The sequence below is a fragment of the Barbus barbus genome (genome assembly GCF_936440315.1).
Source record: "Barbus barbus genome assembly, chromosome: 36".
Taxonomy (NCBI): Eukaryota; Metazoa; Chordata; class Actinopteri; order Cypriniformes; family Cyprinidae; genus Barbus; species Barbus barbus.
This window is the reverse complement of record NC_136714.1, coordinates 9,496,786-9,519,541: the sequence shown is the minus strand read 5'-3', so window position 1 is coordinate 9,519,541 and position 22,756 is coordinate 9,496,786. Positions and strand designations below refer to the sequence as shown.

Here is a 22,756-nt window from a genome sequence, read left to right as displayed (position 1 = left end):
GCCTTTCAACGGGGCGTGGGCCTCGTGCAGGCTCTGATCATGGAACAGGAAGTAGACACTCTCTTGAAGAAAGAGGCCATCGAGGTGGTCCCTCCTCACGGAAGAGAGTCCGGGTTCTACAGCCGGTCCTTCATTGTTCCAAAGAAGGATGGAGGCTTGCGTCCCCTTTTTTAGAGCTGCGTTAGTTGAACCGCTCAGTCATGTGACTGAAGTTCAGGGTGCTTACACTCTTCAAGTCGTGTCTCAGGCTGTGTCCAAGGACTGGTTTGTCATGATCGATCTAAAGACGCATATTTCCACGTCTCCTTCCTTCCCACTCACAGGAAGTCCCTGAGGTTTGCTTTTGGGGGCAAAGCTTACCAATATTGGGTTCTTCCCGTTGGCCTTGCACTCTCACCCCGCACCTTTACAACGATTGGTTGATTCTAGCTCAATCGGAGCAGCTGGCGATTCAACATCGAGGTGTCATTCTCGCGCACTTGAAGGGGTTGAGACTGAACGCCAAGAAAGTGTGCTTTCTTCAGTATAGAGAACCACTTATCTAGGCGTGGTGGGGATCCGACCACAATGCAGGCCCGTATGTCTCCTGCTCGGTTTGAGTCAATCCTCACGTCAGTCAAGAGAGTGAAAGAAGGCCAGTCACTCACTGTCAAGCAGTTTCAAGACTGCTGCGTCTGATAGCAGTTGCGTCCAACGTGATATCTATTGGCCTGCTGTACATGAGACCCCTACAGTGGTGGCTCAGAACCAAGGGGTTCTCCCCGAGGGGAAACCCACTTCGCATTCAAGGTCGGCGAAGCCTACGTGCCTTAGATATGCGGAGACAACCTTGGTTCTTGTCTCAGGGCACGGTGCTGGGAGCTCCTTGTCGCCGCGTAATGCTAGCGACGGACGCATCCCTCACCGGTTGGGGGAGCGGTCATGAGTGGCCACCCTGCCTACGGTCTGTGGAGTGGCCGCCATCTTTCTTGGCATATCTACTATCTGGCCATGTTTCGTGCACTCAAGCACTTTCTCCCAGACCTAAGAGATCACCATGTGTTGGTGCGAACCGACAGCACAGCGGTGGTCTCTTACATCATCCACTAGGGAGGTCTGCGTTCGCGCCCCTTATATAGCTGGCGCACCAGATCCTTGTGTGGTCCCAGGGCAAACTTCGCTCGCTGAGAGCCTTACTATATCCCTGCGTATTTCAGGGAGCAGACATCCTGTCAAGGCAGGGGCCAAGGCCCGGGGAATGGATGCTTCACCCCGTGGCGGTGAAGCAGATATGGAAAGTTTTTAGCTTTGCGACTCAAGAGTCAGCGCTATGCCCCTCTGGTTCTCTCTAGTTCCTCCAGCTCCTCTGGACTGGACGCTTCGGTACAGACCTGGCCGAGGCTTCGTCTGTACGTTTTTCCCCGATCGCTCTGCTCCCGGGAGTTCTGGGTGGAAGCTGTGGCTGTGGCCTCTGAGGAGGCACAGCTCATAGCCTCCGGTCTCTCAACCGAGGTTGCTGAGCCAATCCAGAGCTCCCTCTACGAGGAAACTGTATGCCCTGAAGTGGAAACTTTTCACTCCTTGGTGCAGAGATCGCCACTTTGACCCAGTTAACTGCCCGATTGGTACAGTGCTGGAGGTCCTGCAGGCCCGTTTCTCTGCAGGGGTAACCCACTCCACCCTGAAGGTTTACGTGGCGGCTTTATCGGCCTACCACGCCCTTCTCGGTGGCCTTTCAGTGGGTAGACACCCCCTGGTTACATGTTTCCCCCACGGTGCGTTGAGGCTGAGGCCTCCTGTACGACGTGTCCCTACGGAGACCTGGCTGTGGTTTTAGAAGCTCTCTGTAACCTCCATTTGAGCCTATTGAAGAGATTTCTGATCGCCCTCTCACTCTTGAGACTACCTTCCTTTTGGCGATATCTTCTCTTAAGAGAGTTGGGGATTTGCAGGCCCTGTCTGTGGTCCCTTCTTATCTCGTCTTTGCGCCCGGTTTGGCCAAAGCATTCCTGTACCCTCGAGCGGGCTATTTCCTAAGGTCCCTCTTCCATACCACGGCCTGTCGTGCTGCAGGCCTTCAGTCCTCCTCCCTTTGGGGAGCCCGACCAGAAGCTTAATTGTATGTGCCAAGCGGGGTCTGCCTGCTTCTAAGCAGACCCTTAGTCGGTGGATTGTGGATGCTATTTCTCTGGCTTATGAATCCTCAGGTCTCCCCTCGCCTTCTGGGGGTTAAAGCTCATTCCACCCGAAGTATGGCGGCCTCCAAGGACTTTCTGGCAGGGGTTTCGATGCAGGATATCTGCAATGCTGCGGGTTGGTCCACGCCCCTCACCTTTGTTCATTTCTATGACCTTGATCTTAGGGCCCCTCTGGGCTCTTCTGTTCTTTCGCCCTTGCTGTGCTCCTAGTGATACACACAGGGCAGGTACTTGGAAGTCTGGTGGCGTGGGCATCTCTTTCCCCTAGCGTCTTCGACACAGCTCGAGTTCCTGGAAGGGAATGTCTCGGGTTACGTATGTAACCCTGGTTCCCTGAAGGGAATGAGATGCTGCGTCTCTAGGCCATAATTCCTGCATCCCTGCGAGCGGTTGCTTCATTCCTAGAAGCAAACGCCAGCTCCACCACACATGCTTTTATTTTCACCCGCCTATTACACTCTGGTGCAGAGCATGGTCACGCTGAAGACGTTCCCCTAGCGTTTTCGATGCAGCGTCTCATTCCCTTCAGGGAACCATGGTTACATACATAACCTGAGACGTTTTTTTCCCTCAAAACGCAATTTTATAAAAGTAGTGTTTTTTTCTTTTGTTTAGTAGCCTACATTTAGAAATTTAAAAATCTAGAAAAGATGATGCTGTATTGGCTGTGACTCAAACCGGTTTCGGAACGGTAATAATATAGGGGAAAGCAGGAACGGAAACGTTAAAATATCGATTTTGCTCGGAGTGAATCGATTGACTTTTTTTTTTTCGTTTTCAAGCCCTGCACCTAGCCCTATCCTATACCCTCAGAACACTTCGAATGTATGATACGTGTTACATGGAACCATTCTGTGATACTTCTGCATCTTTTGCATGAGCAGGGCAGGGCATGAAAGGGCATCCTTTCATGATCTGAAAAAGAAATGCCATTGGAACAACACCAGGGTGAGTATGACTGAATTTTCAATTCTTGGTGAACTATCCCTATCCATTATTAGATGTACTGCCCTTATTAACCCTGAAAGCTCTTTTGGTTTATTAATTGTCCACTTCTTCTGGTAATTTTGGCTGATATAATGCTCATTCTTACCATAATGAGAACTCCATATTTGAGTGGTCCGGTGGTCTGGACCGTCTCCGTGTCGTCATTGTTAGTGTACTCCCATGCCACACCTTTCTCAATTATTGTCCGTGACTCAGGAAAATCACCCTCGTCGTTCAGGAAGATATGATCTGTGGCCTGGTTCTTCACCGCTAGCAGAGGACAATTTAACATTAGGACAGTCTTAAATCCATGCAGTCCAACTTATGCACTTGAGTGAGACAAAAACAAGGATCAGTCTTCATCAAACTGATTTTATATGCATCTCTTGTACCTATAAATCACAGAATTGGAAGGCATTACTTCTAAGCAGCTAAGGTGCTTCACGGCCACTGAGCTGGAGTTCCTAATATTCTCAGTGCTAGGAGGAGTCCAAATCTCTCCATCAATAACAAACAGTGGGAGGCCAGACACTTGAATTATGAGGGCCAGTGTTGGAGTAATTAATCACACGGGCATTTGCTGAGAAGGAGCTTCTACCTAGAATATGCGGAGTTCCTTTGAATTCACGGATCTGTATGTGGCGTGCTCCTCTAGGAATCTCCAGAATCTTCAGAAAACCTAAGAAATAAATTCACAAAAATAAACACAAGATTTGAGAGTTGAAGAATTTCCTCATTGTGGTGAAATTTTAGAATAAATCTTGGTTGAACACACTGAGTGAACTACACAAATCATGTATGTAGGCCTGCTCATGGAGTCTGCAGCGAGGGAAGAAGCTCACCTGGTTTTCTCGTGCTGCGGGTGAAATTTCCTTTGACAATCTTGCAGGTAGAGTTGTCTCCTCCACACACGCCACACTTATCATCCTCTAGTTCCGAGGCTATAACATTGTCACAGCCCACTTTCTGTGCAGAGAGCAGGGTTTATGAGAACCAAGAATATATAGAGTGTATATATTTTTTTTTTTCTTGTAGAACCTCTCTGTTTTTGAATGCATTCCAGGTGCACTCAGTAATTTAAAGGTTTTAGACATTAAGAAATGATTAGTACTTTTAAAAATGTTTAAAATCATGTAAGTAACATGTTGAGATCACGATCATGTTGAGAAGAGAAAAAGCAGCATTTTATAGTTTTTCCATTAAAAGATCCTCAAAATGCATAAAAATGTTATACTATAACAATTATAAAAAAAATATTTACAAAATTGAAAAAGATATTTAAGACTTGTCTTCGGAGCAAATGTATTTTTTTCTTAGTCCTTTATCAATTTGTTTAAAAAATAATACATATTAAAAAACATACTTATTATTCATACTTATTTCTGTTTTTAAGTATGTTTACATTTTCTACTGGGAAAACAAGACAAGAATACTGATGAAAACTAAACAGAGCATTTCCACAATTGAATCTTTAACTGCAAGCTTTTGCTTTTGAGTGTAATCCATCATCCATGGCAATAAATGTCTTTATAAAGGCAAAGACAACAGTGCTATTGACCAGCAAGTTTGCATGAAAATTTATGCATGGATGGTACATTTACTCTAAACTTAATCTTAATTCTAACCAGAACCACTGTTTGCCAATAAAATCAATAAACATTAGTAAAAGGTAGGAAACACTCTTGAGCACACAACTGCTTAGAAACAACACAGATCCCTTCTTTCCCTTAGTGAGTGCCAGTGCTGGTGCACATTCAAACCCAGCCTTTTCCAGACATTCATATCCCTCTCAGATTATAAAGCAATACATCTTGGAATGCACTTCATCTTTTAATTCCACTAGCAAAACACTGAGATCTAAGCATGTATTCCACCAATAACAAAACTAGCTAAACACAGACCACTGAAGACAGCATCCTGTTCTAGAGAATCAACAATTTACCTGGCAGTGAGAAGTGGAAAGGCCTCAGAAGGCTGATTAGGCCTGATATTATTTATTCTATGGCATTTTGGAGGATGAACTTCAGTGATGGATGGTTTATGTGGGTGTGTTTGAATAACCTTTACCTCACACTCCCCACGCACACACACGCTGTAAGGGTCTTTGTAGGAACAATGTGTGCCGTCATGCACCATTCTCTTCATGGACACCACGTCTCCAGTTTCTTTTGACTGGCAGTATAGTTGACATCTCTCTTCAGCTGTCCAAAAAACAGACGACAGACAAATTCAACTCATAGCAGTTCATATTTGTAGTTTGAGCACACTGTAAGAAACTACAGACTGCCCCGACCCAGATTCTACTCCACAATAGATGTATATGATCATGCTCATATCCACAAATGGATTAATTATTATAGAGAAGAAGAAAGTAAACAGTTGTGTTTCATTTGGGATGATCACATCCTGAGCAAATGGTGACCGATTGTAGAATGTGAATGGGTGTGGGACACCAAAAACAATCTTAGACAATGGGGTGTTGGAATTTCATTAACATGCAGACCACAGCTGTTACTGGAGCAACTTCATTTACATTAAGGGTAGTAAACAGTAACCTTATGAAAGGTTTGAGTTTATGATGTTTGAGGTTCATTCTGAGTCCGCTAAATCTGAAGTGCTGCATGTAATTTGTCACTGCTATGCTGCAACAAATTATTCTTCATCAAGATCTTCGAAGATCTTCTTCATCATTTTTCTAACAACACATACATATCGGCATGTTTTTGAAATCATTTAATTATAATATATTGATTTTTAATTGATATTTATTATTAAATATGTACAATGCCACCACATTTACTTATCACTTCTTTTGATTTTTGATTTGTTTTTAGATTTCTGGTGTGTTTTGAAGGATTCCGTCACTTTACTTGACACTTTAGAATGTTCAAATTAATGAAAAAAATAAATAGTAAATGTAATCATACACATATATTTAAAATGCATGGATTGGTAAAGATTGTTTTTACGGTTTAGTAATATTTTTGATATAATGCGGAACGAGTTCGCTTCTCACATGTGTAAGATATCAGAGACTGAATCAGACAAAGTTAAGATTCCATCAGAACATCGAAACATGAGAAGCTGATATTCCACAAAGAGAGGCTCCAAGAAACAGGATGTCATAAATCTGTCCAGATCCTAGCACCAGCTAGTCTGAAGAAAGCCTAACCAGCAAGCCTCTTTCCCAAAACAGCTTGCAACATTGAGACAAAAGAACACTTATTGATAATTACAATTCAGGAAAAGACTGTCAAATTTGTTGGAAGTAATCAAGACTGATGGTCACATGTAAACCTGTGATAGAAAATCACGAGCTACAGACAGGTCTCCACACACAGAAGACAAAGAACCAGACTGCAAGTCCTTCGTTCATAGAGACAGTCTGTTCACATGTACTAAAAATCATCTTAAAAGGACATACGAGTTATTTCTCTGCATAGAAATAACCTATATTATGTTTGTAAACTACACATTAGATTATCATGCTTTAATCAAATATTATGTATGGTTTTTTTTAATCACTATTGAATAGCTGAAGGATCCAGATGCATGTTTGGTATGTATGAGTGTGAAAAATCATGCTTTAAATGTTTCTTCCAATCAATTTTTTGTCAAATGTATCATAGTCTTGTTATAGAAATCATGTTCAAAAGTATACTTTGCGAGAGCCTGTAAAGTTCGGACCTCTGACTGAACAGATAACGTTGATTTATTGACCTGGTGGAGAAACAAAGCAATACCCCAAGCAAGGACAGTATCTAATTGGTCAAGACGTCCAGATGGGACGGTCTGAAAGCTGAGTTTAAAAACTCAGGACACCATCAAACTTCCTCTTAGTCCCTCTTACTCTTCTTCGTAAAAATGCTTTCTTAGTCACTCTCTCTCTTCTTTTTCTCTTTTGCCACCGCGTGCTGCTCTTTGAGCGTGCTCTGGCCCACGTGCCAGCTGCTACCATAATGAGAAGAAAGCCACCTAGTGTCACGAGTCTGTTCTGTTTTGGTTTAGTTTTGTCTCTATCAGCCCTCCTAGTTTTGCCAATGATTATCAGTTAATTAGTCCCGCACCTGTTTCTGTTACCCTGTGATTACGTTGAACCTTTATAACCTGAGTTCTCCCTTGTTCCCATGTCCGCTATTGTTGTATGTTACTCATTACGTTTTCTACAAGTAAACTTCATTGTTTGATATATTTGCCTGCCTGCCTTGTCCTGCCTTGCCTTCAGAGGAGCACACACGTAACACTTAGTCTCATTACCTCCTTTTATTTTTATTCTTTTACTTTAGTTTATTTTCTTTCCGTGGAGTTTTGTGTTCTAATGTAAGTTTGCTGCAAAGTCCAGCTCCGACTGCACTCGCTTCAATTCGACTTGCACTCGCTTCATTGAGAAACTCAAAGCGAGGGTTAAATAAGTGATTGATGGTTGTTAAGGTCTATGCAATTGAACATATTGCTGTAAACTTGGGATTTCACATTTCCATTCTCTTAAACTCATCCTTTCCTCACTTTCTCTTTCTGCAACGTGTGAATGTGGGAATGCTTGTGTTCATGTGTTAGATTAGTTTATGTCTTAGGTTTATATAAATAAAATCTCATTTCTATTGAAAAGAGAAGTATCTTGTATTTTGTGCTCATAAATTAATGTCTTAATCTGCCGATCTTGTTACTGTGCTATAAAATAGTGTTTTCACTATATTTTGGATTTTAATATCCAGTACAGAGTTTGTTATTCTGTTCAAATCCCTATAAAATCATAAATGATTCCCTTTGAGCTAAATTAAACTATTTCTTTAAATTACATATTAATATTACGTTGTTATTACGTTACACATGTCAGTTGTTAAAGTCGCTATGCTCTAAACTGTATTTTCTTATAGGGGACACGAGAGAACAAAAGAAAGTCATCGCAGATCACTCGAGCAACAGGTTGTGGATTTACAGGATCGCAATAGGTGCAGCAATCTGCATCTGGTCGGATTGCCTGAAGGTTCCGAAAAGGATGATCCTATGGGCTTTTTGAAAAGATTGCTACAGACGTGGCTCCCGTCTCTGGAGGGCAAAGAGATTGAAGTGGAGCGAGAGCATCGTGTGTACACAAGGCTCTCCTCAGTTCACGCTAAACCACGGGTTTTCATCTTTAAACTGCTGCGGTACACGGACAGAGAGCTCATTCTGCGGGCCGCCAGACGTCATGCCCCGGTGAAAACAAAGATCCAGGCAGAGTTATTTTTTTTAAGGGAGTAGACCAAGCCACCTTTTAGCCCTAAGATTACGCAACAATGAAAAGTTTGCTAATATTTCAGCTGTGAAATCCCAATCTGGGCTCATTATGACAGACCCAAAAGACAATATTTCCTTTCACTCTTTTTACTCTAACCTCTATACGTCTTCTGCTGATGGTGACCCTGACTCTTGCATCTTTCTGTCCAACCTTGATTTACCTAGGCTGTCAGATTCAGATTCGGAATAACTGGATGAACCGATCTCTCTTCAGGAGCTGGAGTTAGCAATTAGATCTATGAACAAGGGGAAATCCCCAGGAATAGATGGCATTCCTATCGAATTGTATACTACTTTTTGGTCAGATTTAGGCCCCCTCATGTTAGATATGATAATTTTTTCAGTTACTCAAGGCTCATTTCACCCATCTATTAATATAGCTGTTATATCTCTCTTGTTAAAAAAATATAAAGATCTGACTTCCTGTTCTAGTTACCGGCCACTTTCTTTGATAGGGACTGATGTTAAATTGTATGCTAAAGTACTATCTCGTCATCTATAGACATTTATGAATAGGCTAGTTCATCATGACCAAACAGAATTCATTAAATCTCGCTCAGCTTCGGATAATTTAAGCAGGTTATATCATATTATTAATTCAAATAATAGTTTATCCTCCCCTTGCGCAGTATTATCTCTAGATGCGATGAAAGCTTTTGACCAGCTAGAATGGAACTATTTATGAGTGATTCTACAGCATCTGGGTCTGGGATCGAGTTTCATAAATATGATAAAAGTTCTGTATGCCAATCCAGCAGCCACTGTTCTCACAGGTGCTGTTCGCTCTAACCCATTCTTTATACATTGAGGTACTCGTCAGGGTTGCCCACTTTCTCCTTAGTTATTTGCCCTATCCTTGGAACCATTAGCTCAAGCGGTCTGACAATCTGAAACTATTTCTCCCATAAATATACGGAATACTCATCATCATATTTCTGTTTGCTGATGATATCTTATTGTTTTTTGAGAAGCCGTTACATTCTATTCCTCATGTGTTGAATTTATTTGACCATTTTGGATCTCTCTCAGGATTTAAAATTAATTGGAGTAAGTCATGTTTACTTCCCCTCAATTCTAAAATTGATTCCTTGTCCCTTTCTATATCTATTCCGTTGGTTCAAAACTTTAAGTACTTGGGGATAGATGTTTTTCCTTCCCTGCAGGAAATCGTCTCAAAAAACTATAATGGTATTCTAGCCAAAGTATCCTCAGATTTGGAAAATTGGTCTCGTATTCCTACTTCTTTTCAGGCCCATATATCGGTGATTAAAATGAATGTTCTCCCATGTATTAATTTATTTTCTTCTATGATTCCTCTCGCTCCACCGGTTGGCTACTGGAATAAACTAGATGCATGTGTTTCACGGTATATATGGGATGGGAAATGTTCTCGTATTAAACGGACTGCCTTACATCGACGTGGAGGTCTTTCTTTGCCTAATTTTAGACTGTATGCTCAAGCCTTTTCCCTCCGCCCTTTAGCAATTTGGTTTGATCATGACACTTCTGTGTCTTGAAGAGCAATTGAGGAATCTATCGTTTTATGGAGAGAGAATTGTGTCTTTATTACATGCGCAAAAATAAATGATTCGAGAAAAAAAAAAAAATTTGAGAGAAAAAGTTATCACACTGATAGCAAAAAAGCATTTCATGAGAGAAAAAAAAAATATTTGAGAGAAAAGGTTTTCATACCAATAGCAAAAAATAATAATATTTGAGACTAAAAAAAGTTTTGAGAGAAAGTATTTTCTCATAGAACATAAAAAAATATACATTTGAATTTTTTTCATTATTTCTGAGAAATAAAATCTCTCTCAAAATACTTTGAAAAAAACTCTCAAATATATATTTTTTGCTATCAGTGTGAAATCATTTTCTCTAAAAAAAAAAAAGTGTTTTTCTCAAAACGCTTTTCTTTGCTCTAGATGCAATTTCTTGCTCTCGTGTCAGATTTTGCTTTCACTGTGAGAATTGTGTCATGGGCGGGGCCACGTTCCTATTGGCCAGTCGGGTGAGCATCGTCTTGTCTTGGGAGTCGAACTGAATCATTACACCATTGCTCGGTTCACCTGCATGATACCGCCTCTGCCTTATGGCTAGTTTAGTTGAGCACGGACACTCCAATGTTTGGGTAAGATGATGACACACAGCTGGCTTAGCAAGTTCAGCATCACTGAAGATTAAACATTAAAAAACAGCACTCATATTCAGGAATGAATGTGTATTATATTATTTGCTTGCTAATCGCTAGTAAAACTAACCAGCCATCATGCTAGGTAAACTTGCAAACTCACCTGGTTTATATACTATTTTTAAATCAAATGCCAAATGAATGTTTTGATTTAGATAGTTTCACGCCTTATTTAGTGAGTAGTGAGCTAGTTTCTACCTTTGCACTTGCTAGCCTCAAAGCACCTGAAGAGTAACTGTTTGTTCATCATATACAACCTCCTGTACAACTATCAACTAACGTTAGTATGCATGGAAGGTGGCAACCCTATAGCTATCTAACTTTAGACAGTGATTGATATACCGTTTGAAAGTATCTCACCTAGTTTTGTTTAAAATAAGTTAGTCTTTGTATGGTTGTTGCACTACACGTTTAGCTACACTGCACATGTAGCTTGCAAACTCAGCTACACAGGGCTTATTCTAAATATTTTTAACCATCTAGCCGAGGTCTAGAGCTGACAAGGTAAATTGCAGGTCTAGGACTAACTCTTACATTAGCAACCCACGAATATGTTTGTGCCTGTACTGTCATGGTAATTAAATTTATGCTGCTATATTTATAGCATATATTTCACATATGCATAGCCTTCATGTCAACTTATCTGTATTTCCTCCATTTAAATTGCATAGTCTAAGGCACAGATTTTAGAGTTATATTGCTCTATAGCCTACCTATAGTGAGAGATACAGATGCTAAACACATTAATAATAATCATTTTAGGTTATAGTTCAGTTATAGGTTCAAACAGAAAATTTATCATATTGACCTTAAAACAAAATAGTTTATTCTGAGTCCATGGAGTAAAACTGTACAGGAGGTTGTATATGATGAACTAGGGCTGGGCGATATATCGGATGACATTGTTATTTTCATCTCGTCAGTAAAGCCGGTTCCTTGATTAGTAGTAAATTGCCATCACCTGCTTTCAGATGGAGCGGCATTTACTACCATAAGTTCACTGACAAGCTGAGCCATATCGCATTAATTATCGCAGGCGATACGTCTGTGATAATGAAGGGGAAATTGCCCCGGTTGTCAGTGAACTAACGTTACGAAGCTAGTGAAAACTTAACTTACAGTGAAACTATCTAAATCAAAACATTCATTTGGCATTTGATTTAAAAATAGTATATAAACCAGGTGAGTTTGCAAGTTTACCTAGCATGATGGCTGGTTAGCTTTACTAGCGATTAGCAAGCAAATAATATAATACACATTCATTCCTGAATATGCGTGCTGTTTTTTAATGTTTAATCTTCAGTGATGCTGAACTTGCTAAGCCAGCTGTGTGTCATCATCTTACCCAAACATTGGAGTGTCCGTGCTCAACTAAACTAGCCATAAGGCAGAGGCGGTATCATGCAGGTGAACCGAGCAATGGTGTAATGATTCAGTTCGACTCCCAAGACAAGACGATGCTCACCCGACTGGCCAATAGGAACGTGGCCCCGCCCATGACACAATTCTCACAGTGAAAGCAAAATCTGACACGAGAGCAAGAAATTGCATCTAGAGCAAAGAAAAGCGTTTTGAGAAAAACACTTTTTTTTTTTTTTTTAGAGAAAATGATTTCACACTGATAGCAAAAAATATATATTTGAGAGTATTTTTTTCAAAGTATTTTGAGAGAGATTTTATTTCTCAGAAATAATGAAAAAAATTCAAATGTATATTTTTTTATGTTCTATGAGAAAATACTTTCTCTCAAAACTTTTTTTAGTCTCAAATATTATTATTTTTTGCTATTGGTATGAAAACCTTTTCTCTCAAATATTTTTTTTTCTCTCATGAAATGCTTTTTTGTTATCAGTGTGATAACTTTTTCTCTCAAACTTTTTTTTTTCTCTCGGATCATTTATTTTCGCGCATGTAATAAAGACACAATTCTCTCTCCATATTCATTTAACCATATAAATTGAAGCATCTTGTTTTTTCGGGAGCTCCGCTAAGGCAGTGTAAATCTCGGTTTGGTCCAATTGTAACCCATCTCCTCTCCACATGGAGGGATGTTGAAAGACGTTCACAACTAGCTACAAAATGGCATTTTCCACAATAATAACCTTTTGTCAGGCAGTACTCCATTTCATTGTCCGCAAATGGACTCATAATAAAGTAAACACTCTGGGAGATATATATGATGATAGTGGTTTAAAATCCTTCCAGAATCTTAAAACTCAATTTAATCTGCCTGGCAACTCCTTATTTATGTATTTGCGTATTAGATCGGTCCTACGGGCATATGGGGTGCATTGGAACTCTCAACTGCCTGTTCACCCTTTGCACAAACTAATCCTTCCTTCTGAGGAATCTCCCTCCTCTGCTTCAGTCATCTATCTCTTTCTTCTTGAGCATTCATACAAACCTTTCTCTATTACTACTGTTTGGGCTAAGGATCTTAATGAGGATGTACATGTTTTATTTTACGATCAGGTATGGGGTATGTTTAAATTGTCTTCTAAAAACCCTAATCACCAAATGATTCATTGGAAATTGGGTTTACTTGACTACAATTATCTCGATGGAACTCTCTACTCCTCGTATACATGAAAACTGTAAATTCATGGCATTCAGCTTTTAATGCTGTGTCTTCTTTTCTAAAATATTTGTAAAAATTATTTTATTGTTATTTGTCTATCTATTAATATTAATTAATGTGTTTATTATTATTATTTATTTATTTTTTGAGTCAATGGGTGGGATGGGTTTTAAATTTGTACAGCTGCTTTTTGTTTTGCACTACTGTTCCACTAAATAAAACTTAATAAACAGTTGTTAACAAAAAAAAAAAAAAAAAAAAAATTTGGCCTCAGCAAGATTAAAAAATAAATTACTTTTATTTAGGCAAGGATGCATTAAATTGTTCAAAAGTGACAGTAAAGATGTTTACATTACTACAAAAAGATTTGATCAACTAAATGATGCTCTTTTCAACTTTCCATACAACAAAGAATCCTAAAAATGTAATTATTGCTGAAAATTCAGCTTAACCATCACATGAATTTTAAAATGACATTTTAAAATATATTCAAATTTTAATTGTACTATAACATTTGACAATATTACTGTTTTTACTGCATTTTTTATCAAGGAAATGCAGCCTTTGTGAACAAATTACTTTATGTTATAATAAACTCTTGCCAACCCCAAAATTTTGAATAGGAGTGTACATCCAAACATACAAACTTGTATAAGAATTAATACTTGTGAAAAGTAAGAGATCAGGCTAATAGAATATATAAAAATGTATGTGTGCTACAACCACACTTTAAATATATACACCTGTAAGTACTAATCAATTACATTGCTACATCTAGACAATTCATATGGTTAGATTTAGTAAGAATGCCACTGATATCAGATTTGTGTTGTAATGATAATGATTTTAGAGTTTTAAAAGAAGGACCTACATAAATAATCATAAAATCAAAAACCAGGGCCTCCACTGCAACATTGTTCTTACTGTATGTGCAGTGAAAACAATATTGTTTACTCCTCTCAGCAGTAGAGCGGGAGGCTGGAGTGGTTATTAGCTGGATACCTGCATTCCCTTTACTGTAGCAGTAATTCGGATCCCAGTGGATAACTGGAGATGCCATTGCTGTTTAATCACATTTCCATGTGCCTTTCTTCCAAGCTGCTGTCCAGCTCTTGGCTGAAGCCCTTCTCAATGGCTGGGCTAAACTTTTGGCGAATGTCTCCAAGCAGCTAAGAGCAACACTTCAGTTAAGTAACAACCCTAATTACTCTTTCTAAAGTCTTAATGTTGAAGTTACCAAATAAAGACATAAAAAATTATACCATAATCCTGAAGGAGAGATACAGACACGTTTTCCAGACAGTTTTGCTTTCATCCTTTCCATGAATTTATGTTCCATTTTCTTTGTTGTTCTGCATTAAGGTTTTGGTGGCACGACATACAGTCAGGTCCATAAATATTGGGACATCGACACAATTCTAAAATTTTTGGCTCTATACACAATCACAATGGATTTAAAATTAAATGAACAATATGTGCTTTAACTGCAGACTGTCAGCTTTAATTTGAGGGTATTTACATCCAAATCAGGTGAACGGTGTAGGAATTACAACAGTTTGCATATGTGCCTCCCACTTGTTAAGGGACCAAAAGTAATGGGACAGAATAATAATCATAAATCCAACTTTCACTTTTTAATACTTGGTTGCAAATCCTTTGCAGTCAATTACAGCCTGAAGTCTGGAACGCATAGACATCACCAGACGATGGGTTTCATCCCTGGTGATGCTCTGCCAGGCCTCTACTGCAACCGTCTTCAGTTCCTACTTGTTCTTGGGGCATTTTCCCTTCAGTTTTGTCTTCAGCAAGTGAAATGCATGCTCAATCGGATTCAGGTCAGGTGATTGACTTGGCCATTGCATAACAGTCCACTTCTTTCCCTTCAAAAACTCTTTGGTTGCTTTTGCAGTATGCTTTGGGTCATTGTCCATCTGCACTGTGAAGCGCCGTCCAGTGAGTTCTGAAGCATTTGGCTGAATATGAGCAGATAATATTGCCCGAAACACTTCAGAATTAATCCTGCTGATTTTGTCAGCAGTCACATCATCAATAAATACAAGAGAACCAGTTCCACTGGCAGCCATACATGCCCACGCCATGACACTACCACCACCATGCTTCACTGATGAGGTGGTATGCTTAGGATCATGAGCAGTTCCTTTCCTTCTCCATACTCTTCTCTTCACATCACTCTGGTACAAGTTGATCTTGATCTCATCTGTCCATAGGATGTTGTTCCAGAACTGTGAAGGCTTTTTTAGATGTCGTTTGGCAAACTCTAATCTGGCCTTCCTGTTTTTGAGGCTAACCAATGGTTTACATCTTGTGGTGAACCCTCTGTATTCACTCTGGTGAAGTCTTCTCTTGATTGTTGACTTTGACACACATACACCTACCTCCTGGAGAGTGCTCTTGATCTGGCCAACTGTTGTGAAGGGTGTTTTCTTCACCAGGGAAAGAATTCTTCGGTCATCCACCACAGTTGTTTTCCGTGGTCTTCCGGGTCTTTTGGTGTTGCTGAGCTCACCGGTGCGTTCCTTCTTTTTAAGAATGTTCCAAACAGTTGTTTTGGCCACACCTAATGTTTTTGCTATATCTCTGATGGGTTTGTTTTGTTTTTTCAGCCTAATGATTACTTGCTTCACTGATAGTGACAGCTCTTTGGATCTCATCTTGACAGATGACAGCAACAGATTCCAAATGCAAATAGCACACTTGAAATGAACTCTGGACCTTTTATCTGCTCATTGTAATTGGGATAATGAGGGAATAACACACACCTGGCCATGGAACAGCTGAGAAGCCAATTGTCCCATTACTTTTGGTCACTTAACAAGTGGGAGGCACATATGCAAACTGATGTAATTCCTACACCGTTCACCTGATTTGGATGTAAATACCCTCAAATTAAAGCTGACAGTCTGCAGTTAAAGCACATCTTGTTCGTTTCATTTGAAATCCATTGTGGTGGTGTATAGAGCCAAACATGTTAGAATTGTGTCGATGTCCCAATATTTATGGACCTGACTGTAAAACTATGAGACTTTTTTCCGCAGTGGGATAAAAAAAAAAAAATCTCTCAATTCTGAGAAGAAAAGTCGGAATTGTGAGATATGAACTTGCAGTTATGAGAAAAAAGTCAGAGTTGTTGGATAAAAAGCCGCTATTAAATTGTTGTTGAAATTTTTTTTGTGCTAGTTAACAGTTCATTAACTAATGTTAACACAACTTTTGATCTAAAATATGTACTGGTAAATGTTGAGATTGATATTAAGTAAGATTATGAAATGCTATAGAAGTATTGTTCATTGTTAGTTCATGCTAACTAATGTAGTTAACTAATGTTAACAAATTAAATCTTATTGTAGGTATTACCAATATCACAAAATGCAGAAGCGTAAAGCTATAAAATGAAAAAAAAAAGTGATTCTATGTGGCAAATGCATATTTCTTAGCTCTTATGTTATGGAAACATTTATAGAAAAAGTAGCATAATGAATAATATTTAAAAAGCACATTTCTTTGAAAGAAAGATGAACAGGGTCCAAGACACATGGAAAACATCAAGAAGCATTAAAATGACAAGAATAATACCATGTTACTGTGCCAATGTCTTTTTCACCAGCATAAAATGAGACTGAACAAAAAATGGAAAATGATGAGGAAATGATCAACCCTAAAAAAAATCACTCACATTCAGGGTGCTCGTAGGGCAGCCAATGGTGTTTGGTGCTCTCATGCTCAAAGTGGGGGTTCCACATCTTGCACTGCTCTTCTCTAAAGTCAGCCAGGGCCTTTGCACACTCCTCCATGTTACAGAGCTGGAACTCATAGTTGTTTCCATAACAAGTGCGCCCCCCGTTGGCCGGACTACAACATAGAACAGATTTGTTCAAATCAACAGAGGTGAAATATGAGAAGATGAGAATACCACTTTCACCAATTTGAAGACACTCACATTGGGTTGTTACACTCTCGAGTTCGGAACCGTACTCCACCACCACAGGTACGAGAACAGGAGCCAAACTTGGTCCACTGACCCCAGTGGCCATCCTGCCTAAGAATGTCTGGTGTCAGCTTGATACAGTGACCCTTAAAACAGTGCTGGAGAAATAAAGCGAGAGGGAGAAAAGAATGTGAAAACGGTATCTGGTATCTGGTTCTGGGTTTATACTGAGGTTCTGAGTATAAGGTCTAACCTTTCCTGTTGCACACTTGGTCCCATCAATAGGAGGGCCCTTCTTGGTCTTGCAAAAGAAAGGGTTCTCGGGGTGGCTGCACCACAGCTGCTTGCAAGGATCGTAGGTGCTGTACTAAAAGAAACAGTCATGCTCGCATTCATACACACAGACCATGTGACCAGCCCATATAACATGGCCGTATTGGCAGGGAAATGGAAAAGTGGCAGAAATTTTGTTTTTTAAAGTGTTTTATTTAGCTTTTCTTGTTTGACTGATACTCATGACTGATACTAAATCAGACTGATACTCATGATTATTAAAAAGGAAGCAAGAACATATTATTGTCTGTACAAATAGTTACATGCTCAATATAATAATTTGAGTACATTTGATTAGTCACCTAGAAATACTGCAGAATCTTAAATAGTCTTAATTTAATTGAGATTTTCTTAAAACCTTAATTATATGACATGGCTTTCCTCTATTTGAAATGTTTAAAAAAATTCTAAAACTTTGAGGTTCAAACAAAAATAAACATTCCACAATTGCAGTATTATTTCATTATCTTAACCTGCACTCAGTATACTGCATTGCCAGATTTACTAACTATAAACCTAACTAGTTTATGTGGCTGAATGTGGAGTGAGATGGCATGTCAGGTTAGCTGTTGTGACAAAGTCTCTCTTACACTCACCGCAGTGCACATCATGTAGCCCATGCCGAAGTCAAAGCGGCACTGGTCGTTCATAGAGTAATGCAGTCCAGGCAGCTGGGGCAGAGTTGGCCACTCATGTTCAAAGGGGTCGTCACGCAGACAGTCATATGTACTGCATGAGTAATAGTACTATCTTAGAATTTGTAATCAAGGAACAGGATGGATAACAAAATATATTTATATACTACAAAGCAGGAAGCTACCAAAACCAGGTAACTCACTTGAGGTATCGCCTGAGCTCCTGTTGACTGCATCGAGACCAATGAAAGCGGTGGAAGGCTGCTTGAACCAGAGGTGCCATTATACTCCCCATGGGAACCTCATCCCCACACTCATTCGCCTGGCCATCGTGCTCCATCCCCAGGCTAAATATAATAAATAACAAGCACACATTCACTCAGTCTATACAATCATCTTCTGTACTGATTGGAAATGTGGGTAAGAGAATGGATATATGTAACTACCAAATATTATGTATATTATTATACAATATATAATATGTTAAAATATATTATACAACATATATACACAACATCTTTGTTTGCGATGATATACAAAATATTATCAAATATTTAGAAATGTAAATGACAGAACTTTCTATTTATATTGATTGTTTTTGTTATTCAAAGATATTACCGTCCACACGATAGCTTCAATATAATTAAAGGTGCACTAAGAAATATCTGAAAAAGAGTTTTGACCACAGTGTCGGACTGAGTCCCAAAACACACTTGTAGCCAATCAGCAGTATGGGGCGTGTCTTGTAATGATAGAGAGAAGAGAGCACTCAATTTGAGTGCAAAGGACGGATATAAGCAGATTGACATTAGATAGAGAGAGAGATAGCAGATTAAAAAAAGAGGAAAATATCAGATGAACAAAAGATTAAAAAGAAGGGTTACGATCAGGCAAGAGGTAGGACCCGCGTAAATATTGGAGCAGCTTTCCAGTGGTGGAGAGAATTCAAGGAGCGGGAAGGCCTGGAATCGGACGCCGAGGTTGCGTTGTTTTTTTCTTCTTGATAGACGAGTAACGTTGATTTTGCTTTGTTTCACACAACTTATCTGTGCTGGCTTTTGTTTGAATATGCTTGTGTGACATCTTCGCTTGTTTCCACGATCATCGTTATGCCAGGGTTGTGTATGCACTCATGGGGCGGAGATATCAAAATAGGGACGAGGAACTGTTGGGGTATGGGCGTGTTTGTTTTGGTGCTTTCAAATATCAACATCATTTGGTAAAAATCAATTTGTGCATTTTTGAAATGTAAATAGATATGAAATGTAAATACTTAGCAGCTTGTTTTGGACTGAACTACTAGTTTTTATGATTAACTTAGCTTGACACAAACACATGTCGGTGGTGGCATATTATGGAGGAAGGTTTTATCAAGTTTTTCTCACACATGTCCTGTCTCATGGGCCACAACAAAAGCAGACGAAAAGCCATCCTCATGGTTCAAAGTGCAACTTCTCACAGGGTGACACATTCCTGTCACAGGAGCATAACCTGCACAGAGAGGGAAGATAAATTGTCGTTAATAGTTTGTCATATATGTTGTCTCAAATTGGCAAGTCTCTGTGGAAAACAACAACAACAAAAACATATGGTAAGATTACAGTTCATTCTTCCTGTTACATGAATTTTAATTAGTCTGCATATCTGAGATTCTTGATGTACTGTACATGCATCAGGTCATGTTTACATGTAAGTTCATGGAATACAAAAGTATTACCTTGCATGCCAGTGGGCCCAAACTCTTGTCTGGTGAGAAAAATGGCATGATCGTGGTATTCTGCATCATTCTTGTCCTCTTTTTGCTGCAGGAAGGCCCAGCGGCAGACATTCTCCAGACTCTGAGAAGCGTTGCCCAGCTCAATCAACCCCATGGACTGACAATAACAACACAAATCATTGGTTAATACCGGACACTGTTAATTGAAACAATTTAGTCTATTAATCTATTAATGCTATAACATTTTAACATTTATACATTTCTAACCAATTGTTGGTACCATTTTGCACATGTGTTTTCAAGAGAAAACCTCTGTAATTTTCTACAGTTTGATGTTAGAGTTCTACTTGAGTTTTCAGAGTTTATTTTATATTAATTCATTCATTCAGTAATTAAATGCAAAGTGGTCCAAAGAATAAAGAAACTTAAACCTGTTGAACAGGACTTTGGCATCACTTTGTACCTAGAATCAGTAGTCAAACTTTTTCAATTCCAGTATACTGTATATTTATTTTTTAACTTTTCTCAGTTTTTAATTTTAAGTTTCTTAGAAATTCAAGTCATTTGTATGCATTACAAAATAAATCCAAAAACCCAACTTTGAATCTACCTTGGCTACAGTGGTGAAACTTTTACTTGAGATTGAGATGCCAGAATATATTTCAATACAATCTCTGTTGGATAGCTACTGGAGTTGAGTACACTAGATATTTTTTCATAGATATTTTCGTACTTTGAAGTGCTGTTGATACAAACACAGTCATCCAACAAAGTTTCAGAAGAAAACTGGCTGATGCCGTCTTACCTTGGAGGAGCAGAGCATCATGATTCTAACCAGGACAACATTAATATGGGCACCCAGGGAGCTGTCCTGATAAATCTCATTCACCTGTGGAACAATTCATAAGAAATACAAAGGATAAACAAGTAGAAATGTAACACAAACATAGCCTTACTACAGAGAGCCTGGACGTGACCAATGGATGTGTAATTCGTCTGGGCAATAACACAGCTACGAAAATTATGTAGGCAGGAAAAACTGTCACAGTGCCAGAGGCGATTTGAGAAGTTAGAGAGTTTTACAGGAAAAAAGCTAAGTTTACTGCCTGTGAGCTGTAAAATGTACAGCACTTACCCTTACAGTCACCTTGAGATGGATTTAAAGGTGAACCCTGAACCCTCCCTTACAAAAATGAACCATGGATTAACTAGAGTATAAATAAAACCAAAAAAAAAAAACATGATTACTATAGTTAAATCATAGTAACCACAAATTAACCATGGTTTTGCTGTGCTAAATAGTTTAACCATGGTATATGTAGTAAAACTGTGGTTATACAAAAGGTAATCATTACACCAAAAAAACAAAAGAAAACATGATTACTACAGTTTTACTATTATAAAAGCATGGTTAATTTTCATAAGGGCTGAGTAATCATTTACTGGAGCCTGGACATGTGTTCAGATATTTATATATTTGTAGAAGTGCTATGTCTAATATCTATTCAGATTTTTTTTTAATATGTATAATTATAGGTAAATATTTGCAAGTAGCAAAACAATTAAATCATGACATCTCTGAATAGTTTTAGCATGTATTTGGTCTTGCCAGACTAAAGCCCGGCTCACACTGTGCGATTTTGGCCACGATTTGGTCGTCTGAGACAAATTTTGAAAATCCTAAAATCCTAAAAGATTCTTATAATCCTAGGCTAAAATCGGTTGTCTAGATCGCTGGTTTGACATGTTCAAATTAATGGCCAGCCGATTAATGGTCGTTGCGATCAATTTTTTCCTCCGATTAAATTCTTACAGTGTCAGAAGACACTTTCCTGCAGTGTGACATCTCCTACGACGACTGTCAAAACAAGAACCAATAGGAGCACTGAACTTGATGACGCCCAACCATGACTTGCTCCACACACGTCGTCTTTTTCGGGGGTTTTTTTTCAACATCAAGGCATGTAATTAATAAAACTAACGCTACACGTTGCTGTTGTTTGCTAGCTACCATTATAGCGAGAGAACGCGGGTCACGTATTGATGACGTAAAACTCCGGACAAGTCTTCTTGCGTACATCTGTTTTTGTCGCGTCTTGACTGTCGTACAGTCTGACATTAAGACAACTGAGATCCTACAGTCTGACATGGGGATCATGTTCGTACAGTGTGACAAGCAACAATCGCAAAAGACTATTAAAAATCGCACAGTGTGAGCCCGGCTTAAGACATCATACCATCAGTTTGAAGATCTGGCTACACAAGACTACGGACGCATGCTGACACTGTTATGTATGCTGACACTCAAGTGCGGAGTTGCTACTGCCAACAGATACATAGACGTGCTGCTGTGAGCATGTAAGATATGCTGCTGCTGCGTAAATAGACATACATAAATTCTCTAGGAAACCTAGACAGGTGGAGCTGGGGGAGGTGGAGGGTTTATAATAAATGTATCTATGAATAAATAAATAAGCAAGCATGACACGCATATCTGCATCCCTTCATAAAATGACACATATTTGGTCATTTACCATGCTTACATGACTTCTCTCCACTCATTTACACAATACCCTGGGGCAACCTGGGAAGGTGCTGAGGCTTCAGCTAGATGACCAGAGTGTTGAGAAAGAAAAGAAACACTGTACCACATACACACACTCATACACAAAGACAGTGACAGATGGATGACAGCTCGACTAGAGGCTGTTTAAAAATCCGAGTCTGATTATGGAGAGCAGACACTTAGCAAAAGAGAGAAATTCTAGCTATAGTTTCCCCTAAAACACTCAAACCCTCTGTTTTGTCAATAAAACTAAATGATCACACTTTAGATTCCGGAGCAATTCTCACTAATAACTAACTATTAACTATGACTTTTGCTTCAATAAACTCATAATTTGCTGCTTGTT

General features: G+C 39.2%; 1 protein-coding gene across 1 annotated transcript in view; it reads right to left on the bottom strand.

Moving 5' to 3' along the window:
* The window catches only part of LOC306856303 (A disintegrin and metalloproteinase with thrombospondin motifs 2-like), a 99,090-nt gene that overhangs the window by 26,188 nt on the left and 50,146 nt on the right, over positions 1-22,756 (bottom strand). The window contains exons 5-16 of the mRNA XM_079395483.1: positions 20,650-20,733; positions 19,845-20,001; positions 19,513-19,618; positions 18,331-18,474; positions 18,089-18,221; positions 17,413-17,526; positions 17,172-17,317; positions 16,908-17,083; positions 5,232-5,365; positions 4,007-4,130; positions 3,763-3,843; positions 3,271-3,434 (exon numbers count right to left, since the gene is read on the bottom strand). Coding sequence (XP_079251609.1) covers positions 3,271-3,434; positions 3,763-3,843; positions 4,007-4,130; positions 5,232-5,365; positions 16,908-17,083; positions 17,172-17,317; positions 17,413-17,526; positions 18,089-18,221; positions 18,331-18,474; positions 19,513-19,618; positions 19,845-20,001; positions 20,650-20,733 — 1,563 coding nt within the window. The remainder of the gene's footprint in view (positions 1-3,270; positions 3,435-3,762; positions 3,844-4,006; positions 4,131-5,231; positions 5,366-16,907; positions 17,084-17,171; positions 17,318-17,412; positions 17,527-18,088; positions 18,222-18,330; positions 18,475-19,512; positions 19,619-19,844; positions 20,002-20,649; positions 20,734-22,756) is intronic.